At 31.8% G+C, this 14,062-nt stretch overlaps 1 protein-coding gene across 2 annotated transcripts in view; it reads right to left on the bottom strand.

Moving 5' to 3' along the window:
- Nucleotides 1-14,062, bottom strand: part of Azi2 (5-azacytidine induced 2) — a 27,989-nt gene continuing 13,927 nt past the window's right edge. For both annotated transcript variants that reach the window (XM_071619604.1, XM_027932371.2), the window contains exons 6-8: nt 11,307-11,365; nt 5,610-5,728; nt 1-3,509 (exon numbers count right to left, since the gene is read on the bottom strand). In XM_071619604.1, the coding sequence (XP_071475705.1) occupies nt 3,097-3,509; nt 5,610-5,728; nt 11,307-11,365 (591 nt within the window). In that variant the 3' untranslated portion in view covers nt 1-3,096. The remainder of the gene's footprint in view (nt 3,510-5,609; nt 5,729-11,306; nt 11,366-14,062) is intronic.

The following is a 14,062-nucleotide window of genomic DNA, read 5'->3' on the forward strand; positions in this document are numbered from 1 at the left end:
GATGTTCAAGTTCCCACTTTACTCATACTCTTGAGTTAACCACTCAAAAAATGATTTTACTCTTATTTGAAATACAAAGGAACTACACTTTTCCCAGGCCACAGATCAAAAGGAGGGAGATTAGTAGAACAGACAAAAATAAAGCAAATATCAAAATCTGGAGTCCACACAGAATAGGGGCTAATAAGCCTATATTCCTCTGTTCACCTTCTGATACTGGTACATTTCCTAAAGTACAGGACTGTCATTCTTTTTCTTTTTTTTAAATGACTCAAATGGAGAAAAGGCAAAACATTACAGAGGCTGGAAGAAATATACAGTCTGTGACTATTTTAATGAAAATTAAAGTAGCCAACTTCAAATTTTTGTTTTTGTTGGTGTTGGGGATCAAATCCAGGGCGTTGCACAAAGACAACTTCAATTTTATGTGGAAAATTAGCTTATATAGATGTCACATCCTCCATAGGTGCTAGACAAATTATACAGTATACTCATCCTTCTTTCTCATAGCAAAAATGAACCATTCATTGGAGACTTTATTCATGCCTCACCACACTCAAGTCTACTTATTGGACTGAGGCAGTTGTACTTTGCTTGCTTACTGGTACCTTTGTTTATATTCTGTCTGTACGTGACAATTCATAGGATGTTACCCTTTAAAATTTACCTTTTCCGGATAAAGATTATAACTTTCCTCCACATGATTCAATGAATTTACTATTTATTTGCTAATGTTTCACATAGGTATGTCACTACTCTACATGTGAATTCAGTTCCATTTTGGCAGATAGTCAATAAAAGAATCTTCCTTTCAGAGAAATAAATTCTACCTCAAGCTAATAAGAGGAAGGAAATGTAGCTTTTTTAAAATTATTTGTGTTCTCTTTATATTGTTGGGTTATAGATGTGCTGAACTCGGTTCTTACAAAAAGAAATCTAAAATTTTTGGAGTGTTTAGTTATTATAAGAGATCTACATAAAAGTTTCCATTTTAAAAAGATCGTAAGCCACAGATGGGCCAATTTTATCATTTCTTTTTGAATCTTAATGAGAATAGATGATATACTTAAAATTTTCTGTGGGTAAAATATTTTTGATTAATTCTTCTTACTAAAGTCTTATGCACATTTAACACTTAAACTATTAAGAACATCCTGATATTCTTAATAGTTTAAGTGTTAAATGTGCATAAGACTTTAGTAAGAAGTAATTCAATGACTGTTCTTAATAGTTTAAGTGCTAAATGTGCATTAGACTTTAGTAAGAATAGCATACCTGTTTGATTGCTATCATCACTGTCTTTTGGAGGGAATTTTCTCCACTCAAAGTCAATTTAACAAGACAAATGTCTGTTATACGAATCAAATTAACAACTAACAATCAGTACCAGACCTTGTAGTATATAAGCAAGGACATTATTTCACATCCACTTCCATTTCAAACAAATATAATTTTAATTAAACAATTTCTTGGCATTGTTCAAAACATTAATCAAGCCATTATCTCGTAAGACTGACTGACTTTACGAAGGGAAATTTCCAATTATGGTTTTAGAAAAGGCAAACCAGTAAGCCACATTAGAGATTAGAGATAATATACAGCCTATGCAGCCACATGAGAAATAGTTTATGCTGCTTTGTTATTACACAGGTAGTTGCTTCCTTCAGCTAAAGCCTGGAATCTTATATTTGTTTTATGCATATTGGGTTTTGTTCTATTACTTGGCAGAAGACTGTACTCCCTTGAGTCAGCTGTGTTCGCTGGTCAGAATAAATTCCAGCATCTGACTTCAATTCCATTAATCACAGACAAGCTTGAATAAGTGAGTAAGATAATAGAAAGACAAAAAGAATGGTGAACATTGTGTATGCTATTCAATAATATGGAAAAGATCTGTGATACTCTTTTGAATTTAAGATATATGAACTGTCTATCAAAAAGGATAAAGTCCTTCCTACATGAAACACTGTATCCTAGGCAAAAGGTGTATGAACCAAGTAAAATATTATTACTATTATTAATATTTCTATCCTGAAAGAATTCAGGTCAATTTTCCTGTGAAGCCACCTTTGTTATTTCCTCACTTATTTACAAATGACCTGTTAGAATGAGTTTGGGGATATTTCATGATTGTACAATATCAATGCAGCAGAAAATTTATTTCTAGAGTGAAATTTTGTAATTCAAAAATCACTTTCTCAAGTACTACATTTCAAAACAAAGTCTAATAATTTATAAACTGCTTTATACAACAAGCAGCAATATTCCCTTTGAAGAAAATGACTATACAGTTATACACATTTAAATTTTCATTATGGACCACCAGAGGGACAGATTAGACTCAAAACTTTAAAGATGCTCTTTCTACTTCTAATTGAATGGTGTATAAGGTTATAATAGTTTATTCACATACCACATAGTTTGTAACTATTTCATCTTTTTATCCATTTAGGACTTGAATGTACTGGGACAGAGCTGGCTTCAATGGTCATTTCAAGTCTTAGAATTCAAATTGCAATTCTAAAGTATGATTATTTAAATCTTAATGTCTAAAACACAATACCATAGAGATATAATGACCTAGTCATTTTTATTCCATTATGATATTTCTTATCTCTATGCATCATAAAGTCAATAGAATATTAACTTATTTGCATTGCCATTTGCTCCTTTATGCATATCTGAACCAGTGAACATGGTTTTTTCCCTGTATTCAAGGCTTCCTTTTATTTTTATGGATAGATGTCTAGGCCTTTCACACACTTCATAAAACCATGTCTAAAAATATCCAGTTCCCTTATCTGCGAGGCAAAATTTTACAATTGTTATCAAAGGTAGAATTGTCTTTTTGAAACACCTTAAGTTTATAAATTAGTACAGTAGCACATATCCGATTCTTAGAATATGGAGCTGGAGGTACTCTTCTTTCATACTAGAAAATCAACTACATAATATCGTACAGTGTGTTTGAATGTATATACTGAAGAACTCTGCAAAATTTTAATCAAAGCCCACTTTCAGTTTGTTAAATAACTTCCTTGGAGAACCACTGGGAGAGACAGTGTCCTCATGATCAAATCATGAATCTCTTCAGAATTAATTCTTATAAAGGCAGTTTTGATTATGATGATCCAAGTAATGCAATGGTGGTAGGTTGGGTAAAGGCAAAGTTTTACTTTTAGTTTCCCCAAATGCTGTCTCACTTGATTTAGGAGGGCTTGGGAATACCCAAGAATTATCTTCCAGAGAATTTCTGCCGTAAGAGTTGTGTTCCTGAAAGTCTGTACCATCAGTAGGAATGGATCTCTCATTATCTGTCCATGATTGGAGAAGTGCTTTCTCTGATAAAACCTTTATATCTCCTGGTAAAGGAGAAGATGTAGTATGACAGAGAGCTTTGCCATTTGGTGACAGAGGGGGATGTCTTTTGTATGTTGCAGTGAAATTTGTCAAGTGCAGTTTCGCTCCTTCTTTCCCAAGGTCTTCCATGCATCCTATTGGTGTGCAGGCTAAAAAGAAAGCACAGGCTAAATAAATGTCCATTTTCATGGCATTTGTGATCATAAAATATAATACTTCATTAGTCTTGCTAAATCCTAGAAATGATAATGAAATTCACATTTTCAAGATACAAATAAAGATCCTGTTCTAGGCCATTAATGTGACTAGTTGAAGGCTTGTAGATCATTTGTGTGCAAGTGGGGACTGAGAAAGCTGTTCTTAAGTTTTAGTTAAATATAATATTCCTTTGCTTATTCAAGGTTTTTCTCCATGGATATTCCAATAGTGTTTTTTTTTTTTTCAGAAATAATTCTATTTTTAATTGTTAGGAACCAAATGAAGTTTTAATATACATTTAAAGGCTTTTTATAGATAAAGCAGTTAAAATAAAAGTTGCAAATTAATTCTATTTCTTATTAATAAACCTATAAGAGCAACTGTGAATTCTGCTGTGGTCACAATACAGGTCAAATCTTTTTAAAAAAGGAAAAAAAATGTTTCATATACATGCAATAATGACTTAAGAAAAAGACCCTATTTGGCCACAGCCAGCAATTGGTAATATGGGCTTCCCCTCTATTTCTAACTCAACTTATCAAGGTTAAAAGATAAATGTATATTTAGCCCAAAGATGGCCAATTGCAACTAAGGATTTACTCTACGTAGTTTAGGACAAACAGAACCACATTATAAAATAAGCTCATTGTCTTTTTTCTTAGGAAGATGAATGGGGGTGTGGGGGAGAAACAATAGAATTAACAGTGTTCAGCTTCTGGACAGAGGTACTATATAGGTCAGAAAAAAGGGGGGGGGGGACAAACCTCAGTGATCTATAGTCTTATTTCTGCCCACTCCTCAAAAACAATGAGCTCTATGGTAAGGAGTGGTGACTTTATGCCTGCCACTGTATAAGGAAATATGCTGGTGAATTTATAGTCCCAAGCATCAAGAAGATATATCATCAACCAGCTAAGAAGGAACAACAGATAAACTACTACTAAGCTCTGCTCCTTTATTATTCTTCGGAGTTAATATTTACTATGTGAACAAAGAACCACACTAAAAACTCACTGCAAAATTATTGTGTCCCTTTAAAGAAAGGTATTATTTCTACCCTCTACTTGTAGTTTTTCAATTATTTCTACCCTCTACTTGTAGTTTTTCATAGACCACAGAACACCATATTATTTTCCCTTCATTCTTAAGTAACCAGCTCTCCTGAACTAAAAGGAATTCTGAATTCAATTTTTCTTCCCAATATGTAACATTTTCCTTCACTAAGAAACACTCCTGAGGAAAACTTACTTATGAAATACAGTTCTCTCAAGACAATGAAAATGCAAATAGCAATTTTAAATTAGGTGTTGATTATTTTTTTTAAAGTCTCATTTCATTCCTTTAAAAAGTAATATTCAATTTATAGAACACTACTTTTTTGAAATAATACTATTATGTAATACTAGGCACAAATGCACTGATTTTTCTCCATGGTATTAAGAATAGTTTTGGCAAACTACCTAACATAAAACTCAAAAAAGTTTAATTGGTCAAACAGTTAAATATGAAAGGCAAAGCAATGAAAATTTTTGGTTGAAGGGGATGCGGTGAAGCACTTAGCCTCCCATCTAATAAGCTATTCTTATAAGAAAGAAACATTCAGTTTATAAAAAATGCAAATAAATAATGAATCAGTTATTGTTTTGAAAACAAACAACATGAAAAGCCAGGACTCTGGTACATTCTGTAGCACTGGAATGAAAAATTGCTTTTGGGCTTTTAAAAAAAATATATATGAAGTAGTTGCGGTAAAAGGTCAACTAGAGCAAACTTAACACCTCAGCCTTATACACATAAGCAACACTTGGCTGAGAAAAGCCACAAGGGGAAAAGAATACAGTACTGAAGAAAAAACACATCAGCAACACCTTTATGTGTGAAGTTGACCAGTATGAGACTGAAGCCAAAGCAGAGAATGGGTAGGCTGTGAACACACTAAATATACCATGACTTATCAAACTCATTTGATGAGATTTTGATAAGATACGATGGCTAGCTATTCTTCAAGCAGTTTAGCTGGAATGAGTAGTTTCCGGTAAATAGTAACTTGCCTTTCTTGATTGCAGTTGGGGTTTTCAGTTTTCGTAGTAGTTCAGCTTGTACTTGAGTCACCAGATGTAAATTGGACATTTCTCTCTTTAGTTCCCAGTATGCATGTTGCATATTATCACTGAAATAATTTTTTTAAAGAAGTTAGTATTCATTCTTTTCATTAACAAGAAGGAGTAACTTTAAAACAGAAGCAAGCAGATCTATATTTCTGCTCCTGTCAGTTCTGTGATGATGTAAATTAAACAACTGAAAGATAATTAGGATATTGTATATGAAAAGATGTAAGAAAAACATCATCCTCTTAATTTCTAGCAATTAATTGTATGCATTAAACAGAAAATTTAAAAAAAGAAGTATTCTAACCACCACATTTTCTTACTGGTTTCAGAACTGATATTTTATTACAGTCTATAATGTGCACTGGTGTTAATATGATTTATAAGTAATAAGGAATATGCTTATTTGTAAATCTGATCAAGAATAAAGTTATAATCATATATACATGTATTTATCTTTTAATTATTTTGACATTGTAAATTGAAATGATGTATCAACTGCTAAATATATACCCAAGTCCACATTAAAATAAAATTTAGGTTTCACACATTACATTCTTTATGTTTGACTGAGTTGTCTCATACTGTTGGTTCTAAATCAATGTGACATGACAGCATAAGACATGAAGAGCCAGATGATTTCCTCATAAGGAAGAAGAATCTACAAAAGGAGGATTATATGAAACAAATAAAAATTTCAAAATTTTTATCATTAAAAGTATTTTATCTCAATTATCTGAGGAAATATAAATTATTTTAAATCTAATTTTTAAAGGTTTTATTTTCCATTAAATATTCTTACTTGATAGTCATAACTTTCTTAAATTTTTAATTGTAAACTAAATAGACTGAAATCTTCAGCACATATTCTCACTTCATTGTACAAGAACACATAAATATTAAGTACAAAAATAGCTGATCTCATAGCATCCGAACAACCATATTGCATCTGAGAGATACAGTACAATTTTAGTAGTAAGGAAATCAAGCTAAGCAAACATGTCACCTCTTGCTTTAATTTTTGCCTGGCCATATACAAAACTTAAACTTCAAGGCAATGCCCATTAAAATCTAAATTTAATATCCTAGTTAGAGAATCAACAAATATATCAATTATTTTGAATTGTGTAAGGTTAAATACCTTTTCTATTAAAATATTCTCATTCTACTTAGACTATAATAAACTTTGTACTGCTTTGCAGAAAAATATGTCATGAACGTCACTGGATAACCTTTCGTGCACTGAAAAAAGACATGACTTTTTGCAGATTTTTGAAAGGCATGAAATATTTACTTTACAAAAATTAGTTAACCACTTCTTAACCAGTAAATGTCTGAGATGTTTGCTACAATTAATGTTTTACACAGGAGACAGTATGAAGAGAACTGTTGATTCCTTGGTTCAATTCTGGGCATTTGGTATGTTTTCACATTATAAAGCACTTGGTATAATCACTGCACATGTGCTAATTCATGCACAGAGTCAGGATATCAATAAAACAGTTTAAGAACAGTTTACTATTGATATGACATGGTAAATGAATACGTGACTTGGAGAAAACACCCATGATAGTGTTAGGGTATTGAAATACCAAGCACATCTAATAATTCAAAACAGGTAGGCATAGAAACAAATATAAGGGTGATAACAAAATAGCATCTAATACATATTTTTAAACTCAATTTAATTAAGACTGCTTAAAAATTAGATAGAGTTGAATACTGGGTCACCATGATTAACACACGTCATCATTTTGTCTTTTGCCCTTCATGTCACCTGAACTGAAACCTATAGTTACAAAAAATTGAAGACCATTTCTAAATATAAGCTCTCCCTCTTGTGGATAACAAAGTAATCGCAGTTAGTGCTACCTACTGTTAATATTAAAGTGCTATAGTCTTCAAACTGTTTAAAATTTTATTTTTAATTCTATTAACTTGAACAAAGTGTTTAAACCATTAATTGATTAGAAAAGCCAAGTTGTTATCTCTCAAATTTTTAGCAGGGTTCCAACTAACCCCGGTGAATTATTAGGTATTTTATCTAGGTAGTTGTGAGACTATTCATAGTAAATTGCATGTCACATCATTCTAGTTTTGCTTTGAATGACATACAAGCAAAATCCTATTAATATTTACAGTTGTCTATGAAGATCTTTGGTAACTGCTTGAATACTGGTATGTGACAATAAAGCAACCCAAACGAGAATCTAAAAAATAGTAGATTGAGCTGGGTGTGGACACACATGCCTATAATCCCAGCTACATGGGAGATTGTAGCAGGAGGATTCTAAATTCAAAGTCATTAGGCCAGGCAACTGTAAGACCCTGTTTCAAAATAAAAACTTCTAAAAAAGGCTGGGAATGTAGCTAAATTACTACAGTGCTTGCCCAGCATGTGCAAGGCCCTGGGTGTCATCACCAAACAAAAATAAGATATATTGAGCATTTATTCTATATACATTATATAATTATATTATATAATATGTATAATTATATTATATATACATACCAACTTGGCAAACTGGGTAAACTTAATTGTGTACATGAGGAAAACAGATTCAATTATATATTTAAGTAAAACTATGTTGCTTTTCAAAACTCTTTTTACCTGTCCAGTCTAATGACTGATCACTGCATTTTGGGGGTAGCATTTCTCATATCCTCATCATCCACTCGCCAAGCACCTATAATAAGTTAATTGCCAATACAGTCTTCTCAGCCCAGAATGATACTTCACACCTCTGACTTTTAAATGTTATGAAACTTGCTTGTCTGCATCTCAAGAACTGGTTACAGTCCTGATTGTAAAATAAAATTGTGTAAAAATCCAGTCTTCTTAACTGATACTATATATGCATTTATTTAATATAGAAATAAATATTCCTATATAAGAAAAACCTACTTAACGAGTTAAGTTTGTACTTATATCATACAAATTTTTTCTTTAGCTTTTGAAAATTTCCTTAATTTAATTTCCAAAAATTATATTTTTAACTGAAAGCTAGAGAATTAAAAAGTGTATATTTTACCAACTTTGATTCCCCCATAGTGTCTTTCAAACATTTTTGACTGCAAGGAATAGAAATCATTTTACACTCTTATATGTTCTATTGTGTTTTATTCCATATTTTTAAAATGCTTAACACAAAATTGCATGTTCACTAAAGAAACACAGAAGAGGATGAAAAACACTAATCCATATATTCTGAACCAGCAATTTATATTTTAATATCATCTATAACATAGCTAGCTCTATAATATAAGTTTACAGATGATGAGCAAAAGAAAGACAGTAACTCCATACAGAGATATGGTTTTAAAACCTAAATTATCAACCTAAAGCTGACACTGAAACAGGGCACCAGCTAAATTTCTGACAGGGCTGTTACTGTAAAAAAAAAAAATTGTTTTTAATATAATGAGTACCATATAAAAGGCCACCAGAAATCAAAAGGGTCAATATGTCTTAAGAAAATATTATAGTGCCTTCCTTTGCCTGGGAATATATAGAGGAATTAAAAAAAAATTTGAAAAAAGAGGATTTTCTTAATAACTGAAAAAAAAAAAATCCTAAAAAAATCTAAGCTTTTTGGAGCTGGGGATGTGGCTCAAGTGGTAGCATGCTCGCCTGGCATGCGTGGGGCACTGGGTTCGATTCTCGGCACCACATAAAAATAAAATAAAGATATTGTGTCCACCTAAAACTGAAAAAAAAAAAAAAAATCTAAGCTTTTAGTTAATATTTTTATGGATATATTCCTATATACTTTTTCTCTAATTAGTAAATTTAGCATCTGAATTGTTTCACTTAAAAGAGGATAAAGTAACTTATGAAGATTAATAAAAACACAGGAATACATACTGGAAATAGGTATAAATGATGAAATGAAGGAAAAACAAAAGACAAAATACATGTGGGAATGAGGCTAACATGAGAATACATGATATAACTTTTGTTTACCAAAGTTAGGTCAAAACTTTGGTTAGGTTCTTTAGTTGCTAATCAGAAGGGAGAAACCTAACCAGTTTTGTATTTCATAGTGCCCACTAAGTTAAATGCAAACTAATTTGAAGAAAAAACACACACATAAAAGTGTATTTGAGTACTAAGGGGAGAGCCATGAGCATTTATTCTAATTGCACATTTATTTAACATATCATACTCTTGGTATTGTTTTAACACAAAACAACTTTCAGAATGAATGTAAGGCAATTCTTTCTAAAAACTGTTTCTCTCAGCTGATCCTCTGAATTGATACTGGGCTTGAGAGCTGAAGGCTATTCTTTGATGCCATAATTATAGCTACCTCCATAGCCTCAAAAACTACTCACTTTCTTGGACCTTCAAACTCCTGCAAATCCTGTCATAGAGATTCTTCACTATCTTGATAGTTATCTGAAGCCTTCAAAGAAATATTTTTTTGGAGGTAGTCAGCTTTTTAAGTTATTCTCAGTGGATATGATCCAAATTATGTAATCCCCAAGTGGAAGCAGAAATCCTCTTCTATACTATGTATACCTAATATATTGTTTTTATATAGCCCCATTTATTTAAGCTACTATAATCAATGTGTTTATTGGTTCCCTGCTTCTTTTCAGAAATGATTTGAAGTGGCTTGATAAAAATGATAAATACAACACAATTAATAAGGGGAAACACAAGTTGATCAGAGAAAAGGTAACTCTGACAAAGAAGATAACTTCTAAGGAAAAGTTTACATGGACACTGTACTAGATACATTATTAAAAAGGAAAACTTCCTTACTGCAAAAATAAATAAAATTTGAAGACAGAATCGAAATGCTGTTCCGATAGCAGAAGTGAATAGTTCCAGCAGAATGACTACATGGCCAGTCCACAAAAACGAAATATTTATTGCTCTCACTTTACAGAAGTGCCTTCTCCTGATTTCCTGTTTTCCTTAGTTGATCATTTCTCTCAAGCAAATTTTTAACAGTAATAGATCTGAGACAATTCATATTTTATTTAAATCACTAAACTCTGAAATCCAAATAACTGAACACTGAAGTCAAATCAGTATTTTTCATTGGATGGAAGATACCCATGTAGAGAGGCCTTCCTAACATAATAGGAACAAAAATTATTAATTTAAAACAAAGAAGTTACTTACGTAAAAATGGTAAGTATTTGAGGGAAAAAAAGGGCTGAAGTGCATCAACTCTGATAGTTACTTCTGTTCTAAACCTAAGGGGGAATAACTCTCTTAAACTTTATGCTATTCCAAAGACGAACATTGTCCAAGACTACCCTTAAGATAAAGGGATATTACTATAAATAGAAATGTGTAATTTCTCATGTTCAAAAAACAGGGTTTATTACAGAATACTTTCACAAAGCTAGTTCCTTAAAATCAGATCCAAAATATTATTTAATGTTCAGAAGCTTTGTCTAAGATATCATAATGTGCACCTTTCTACCACTTAAGGTCAAGGCTGCAGTTAAGTGAAAGTTAAAATGTTTTTATAAGTATATTGTGATCAGAGGTTAAATTCAGCATCAAAATAATATCTATTTGCTGTGTTTTTAAGGTTGAATCAAAACAGAAATCCAGGTACCTACCCAAAGTGACCTACAGAAGAAAACATGTATTATTTTAATGTTGAAGAATTTTCATACCTTGAAATGCTTAGTTTTTGGAGATCTCTGCTCTTCATACTGTCTTCCTGAGGTGGATCCTGTCATTTATTTTAAAAAATTTTAAAAAAGTTATAATTATTATTATGTTTATTCTCAGTTTGGTATTACCAAAGAAGATTCAAATTTTACAGAATATACTTATAATTGAATAGCATAAAACTAATTTCATATCCAATTTTAATAAAATATCACCAAGCTATCACAAATATTTCTAAATTACTTTAAATTATTTAGAGAATATTTTAATTTTCTTTAGAAAATTAATAAATTAATAAAATTTCTCCCATGTAAAAGTACTTGGGAGTCCTACAAATGTATCTTTGAACATACCAATCTGAAGTCTATATTCAAAATAGTACAACACATTATCACACTCTGTTTATTCAAGGAAAATGTGAATGAACTTCATGAGAAATTTAAAGTTTTGAGTATTTCATCTTTTTGTATTATTATAAAAAAGTCCTCAAAATATTTTTACAGCTACTGTCTAACAAAAAGAGTGATCTAACATTCAAAGATTATTTACAGCCAGTTATCAGTTTGCAATGTTCTGAAGGTAATAATGGATTTGTTTTCTAACTCGTGCAGTATGGGAGTTTCAGGGAACCCATGGCTACAAATTCTTGGGAAATAATATTGAAATTATACAGAATTTGTATATTATAGGACTTCTCAGAACCTTTAATTCACAAAAGCACAGTCTGAACCTTCCTATATGGGCTATTTTTAGGGACCTCAGACGTCTACTATAAAAACCCCAATTTTATTGGCCCAAAGTTTCTTACACTTCTTCAGCTACAGAGTTTGCATTACTTAATAGGATCAACTGTTCTGAATGTAAATGCTGGAATACTGGGAGATAAAGAAAATCTAAAAGTGGAATTACCTCTGCAACCTCAACCATAATAGCACCAAACACTAATCAAGAGAGTATACTATAAAACAAAAATGAAAACCTTAGCTGAGCACAGTAGCATACACCTGTAATCCCAGTGACTCACTGAGGCTGAGGCAGGAGGATTGTGAGTTCAAAGTCAGCCTCAGAAACTTAGTGAGGCCCTAAGCAACTCAGTGAGACCTTGCCTCTAAAAAAGGTATAGAAAAGGGATGGCATATATACACAATGGAATTTTACTCAGCATTAAAAGAGAATAAAATCATGGCATTTGCAGGCAAATGGATGGCCTTGGAGAAGATAATGCTAAGCAAGTTAGCCAATCCCAAAGAAAACAAATGTGTTTTCCCTGATATAAGGAGGCTGACTCATAGTGGGGTAGGGAGGAGAATGGGAGGATTACATGAATTCTAGATAGGGCAGGGGGTGGGAGGGAAAGGGAGAAGGCAGGGAATTAACAAGGGCGGTGGAATATGATGGACATCATTATCCAAAGTACATGTATGAAGACTCGAATTGGGTGTCAACATATAGATATGAAAAATTGTGGTATATATGTGTAATAAGAATTGTAATGCAAAAAGTACATGTATAAAGGCATAAATTGGCATGAACATACTCTATATACAAAGATATGAAAAATTGTACTCTATATGTGTAATAAGAACTGTAATGCACTCTGCTGTCATGTATTTAAAAAAAATAAAATCAATAAAACTTAAAAAAAAAAAAAAAAAAAAAAGAGGTGAGGATGTGGCTTAGTAGTTAAGCACCCCTGGGTTCAATACCTGGTACTAAAGAAAAGAAAACCCTAATATGTCCATGTAGGATGCTTCTACACATTCCAGAAGGTATTATAAAATTCATTTAATAGAAAGGAAAGTAACATCTTAATGTTTGTATATTTGGCTGTAATAAGTATAAACAAGTTTATTAGTGTGAACATAAATTTCTTTCTTGGATTGTTCTAAGATTCCCACATCCAAGAGGATTTTAATCAGCAACACCTCTGATATAAATTTAAAAGGGCATCAAGATTTCACAACATCAAGATTTCAATTTGGAACCTTTGATATTGTTATTTCCATTCTTTTTATCCTCAGTTCATTTCTTTATGGTAATTATGAACATTTTCACTTCATAGCCTCTATCTACCACTTAATAAATAAATGCTAGAGTGGGTACAATGCTTTAAATCTTTTCCCCCTCCTTTATCTCACCTTCAACCCTTAAAAGTTTGTTGTCTCTAATTTCATCATTAAAAAAAACGTTTCTTCCACTATAAATATCTGTTTTTCTGTGACCAGTTTGCTTATAGTAGATCTAACTAAAAGCAAATTCACTCACTCCCCAGCACCATCTAGTGGAAAAGAATAACTACTAGTAACCAAAACTATGCCCTAGCCCCTCAAACAGAGACCTAAGAGCACTGCCCCTCTGGATTACCCTCATTAAGTCTTATGGAAAAGATTTGGTACTCAATACACTAAGTTCTGGGCACTATGCTAACTGCTTTATACATAATAATTTAACTTTCATGAAAAAAATAGGTAATTAACATCTAGAGAAAATAAATTTCCTAATAAGTTAAATGAAATTCCTAATTTTACAGTTAATAAGCAGCACAATTATGAGCCAGACTTCTAAGATTCTGTAGCACAGCTTCCTACTCTACAATAAAATATTCACCATGTATAATAGTTATTGTTGTGATTTAGATGTGGTATCCCCCCAAAGCAAATAATGTGAGACAATGAAGGAAGATGTAGAGGTAAAATGATTGGGTTATTACAGCCTTAATGCTATCAGTGAATTAATTCCTGGATAGGGAATTAATTTA

Source organism: Marmota flaviventris, chromosome 1, assembly GCF_047511675.1.
Source record: "Marmota flaviventris isolate mMarFla1 chromosome 1, mMarFla1.hap1, whole genome shotgun sequence".
Taxonomy (NCBI): Eukaryota; Metazoa; Chordata; class Mammalia; order Rodentia; family Sciuridae; genus Marmota; species Marmota flaviventris.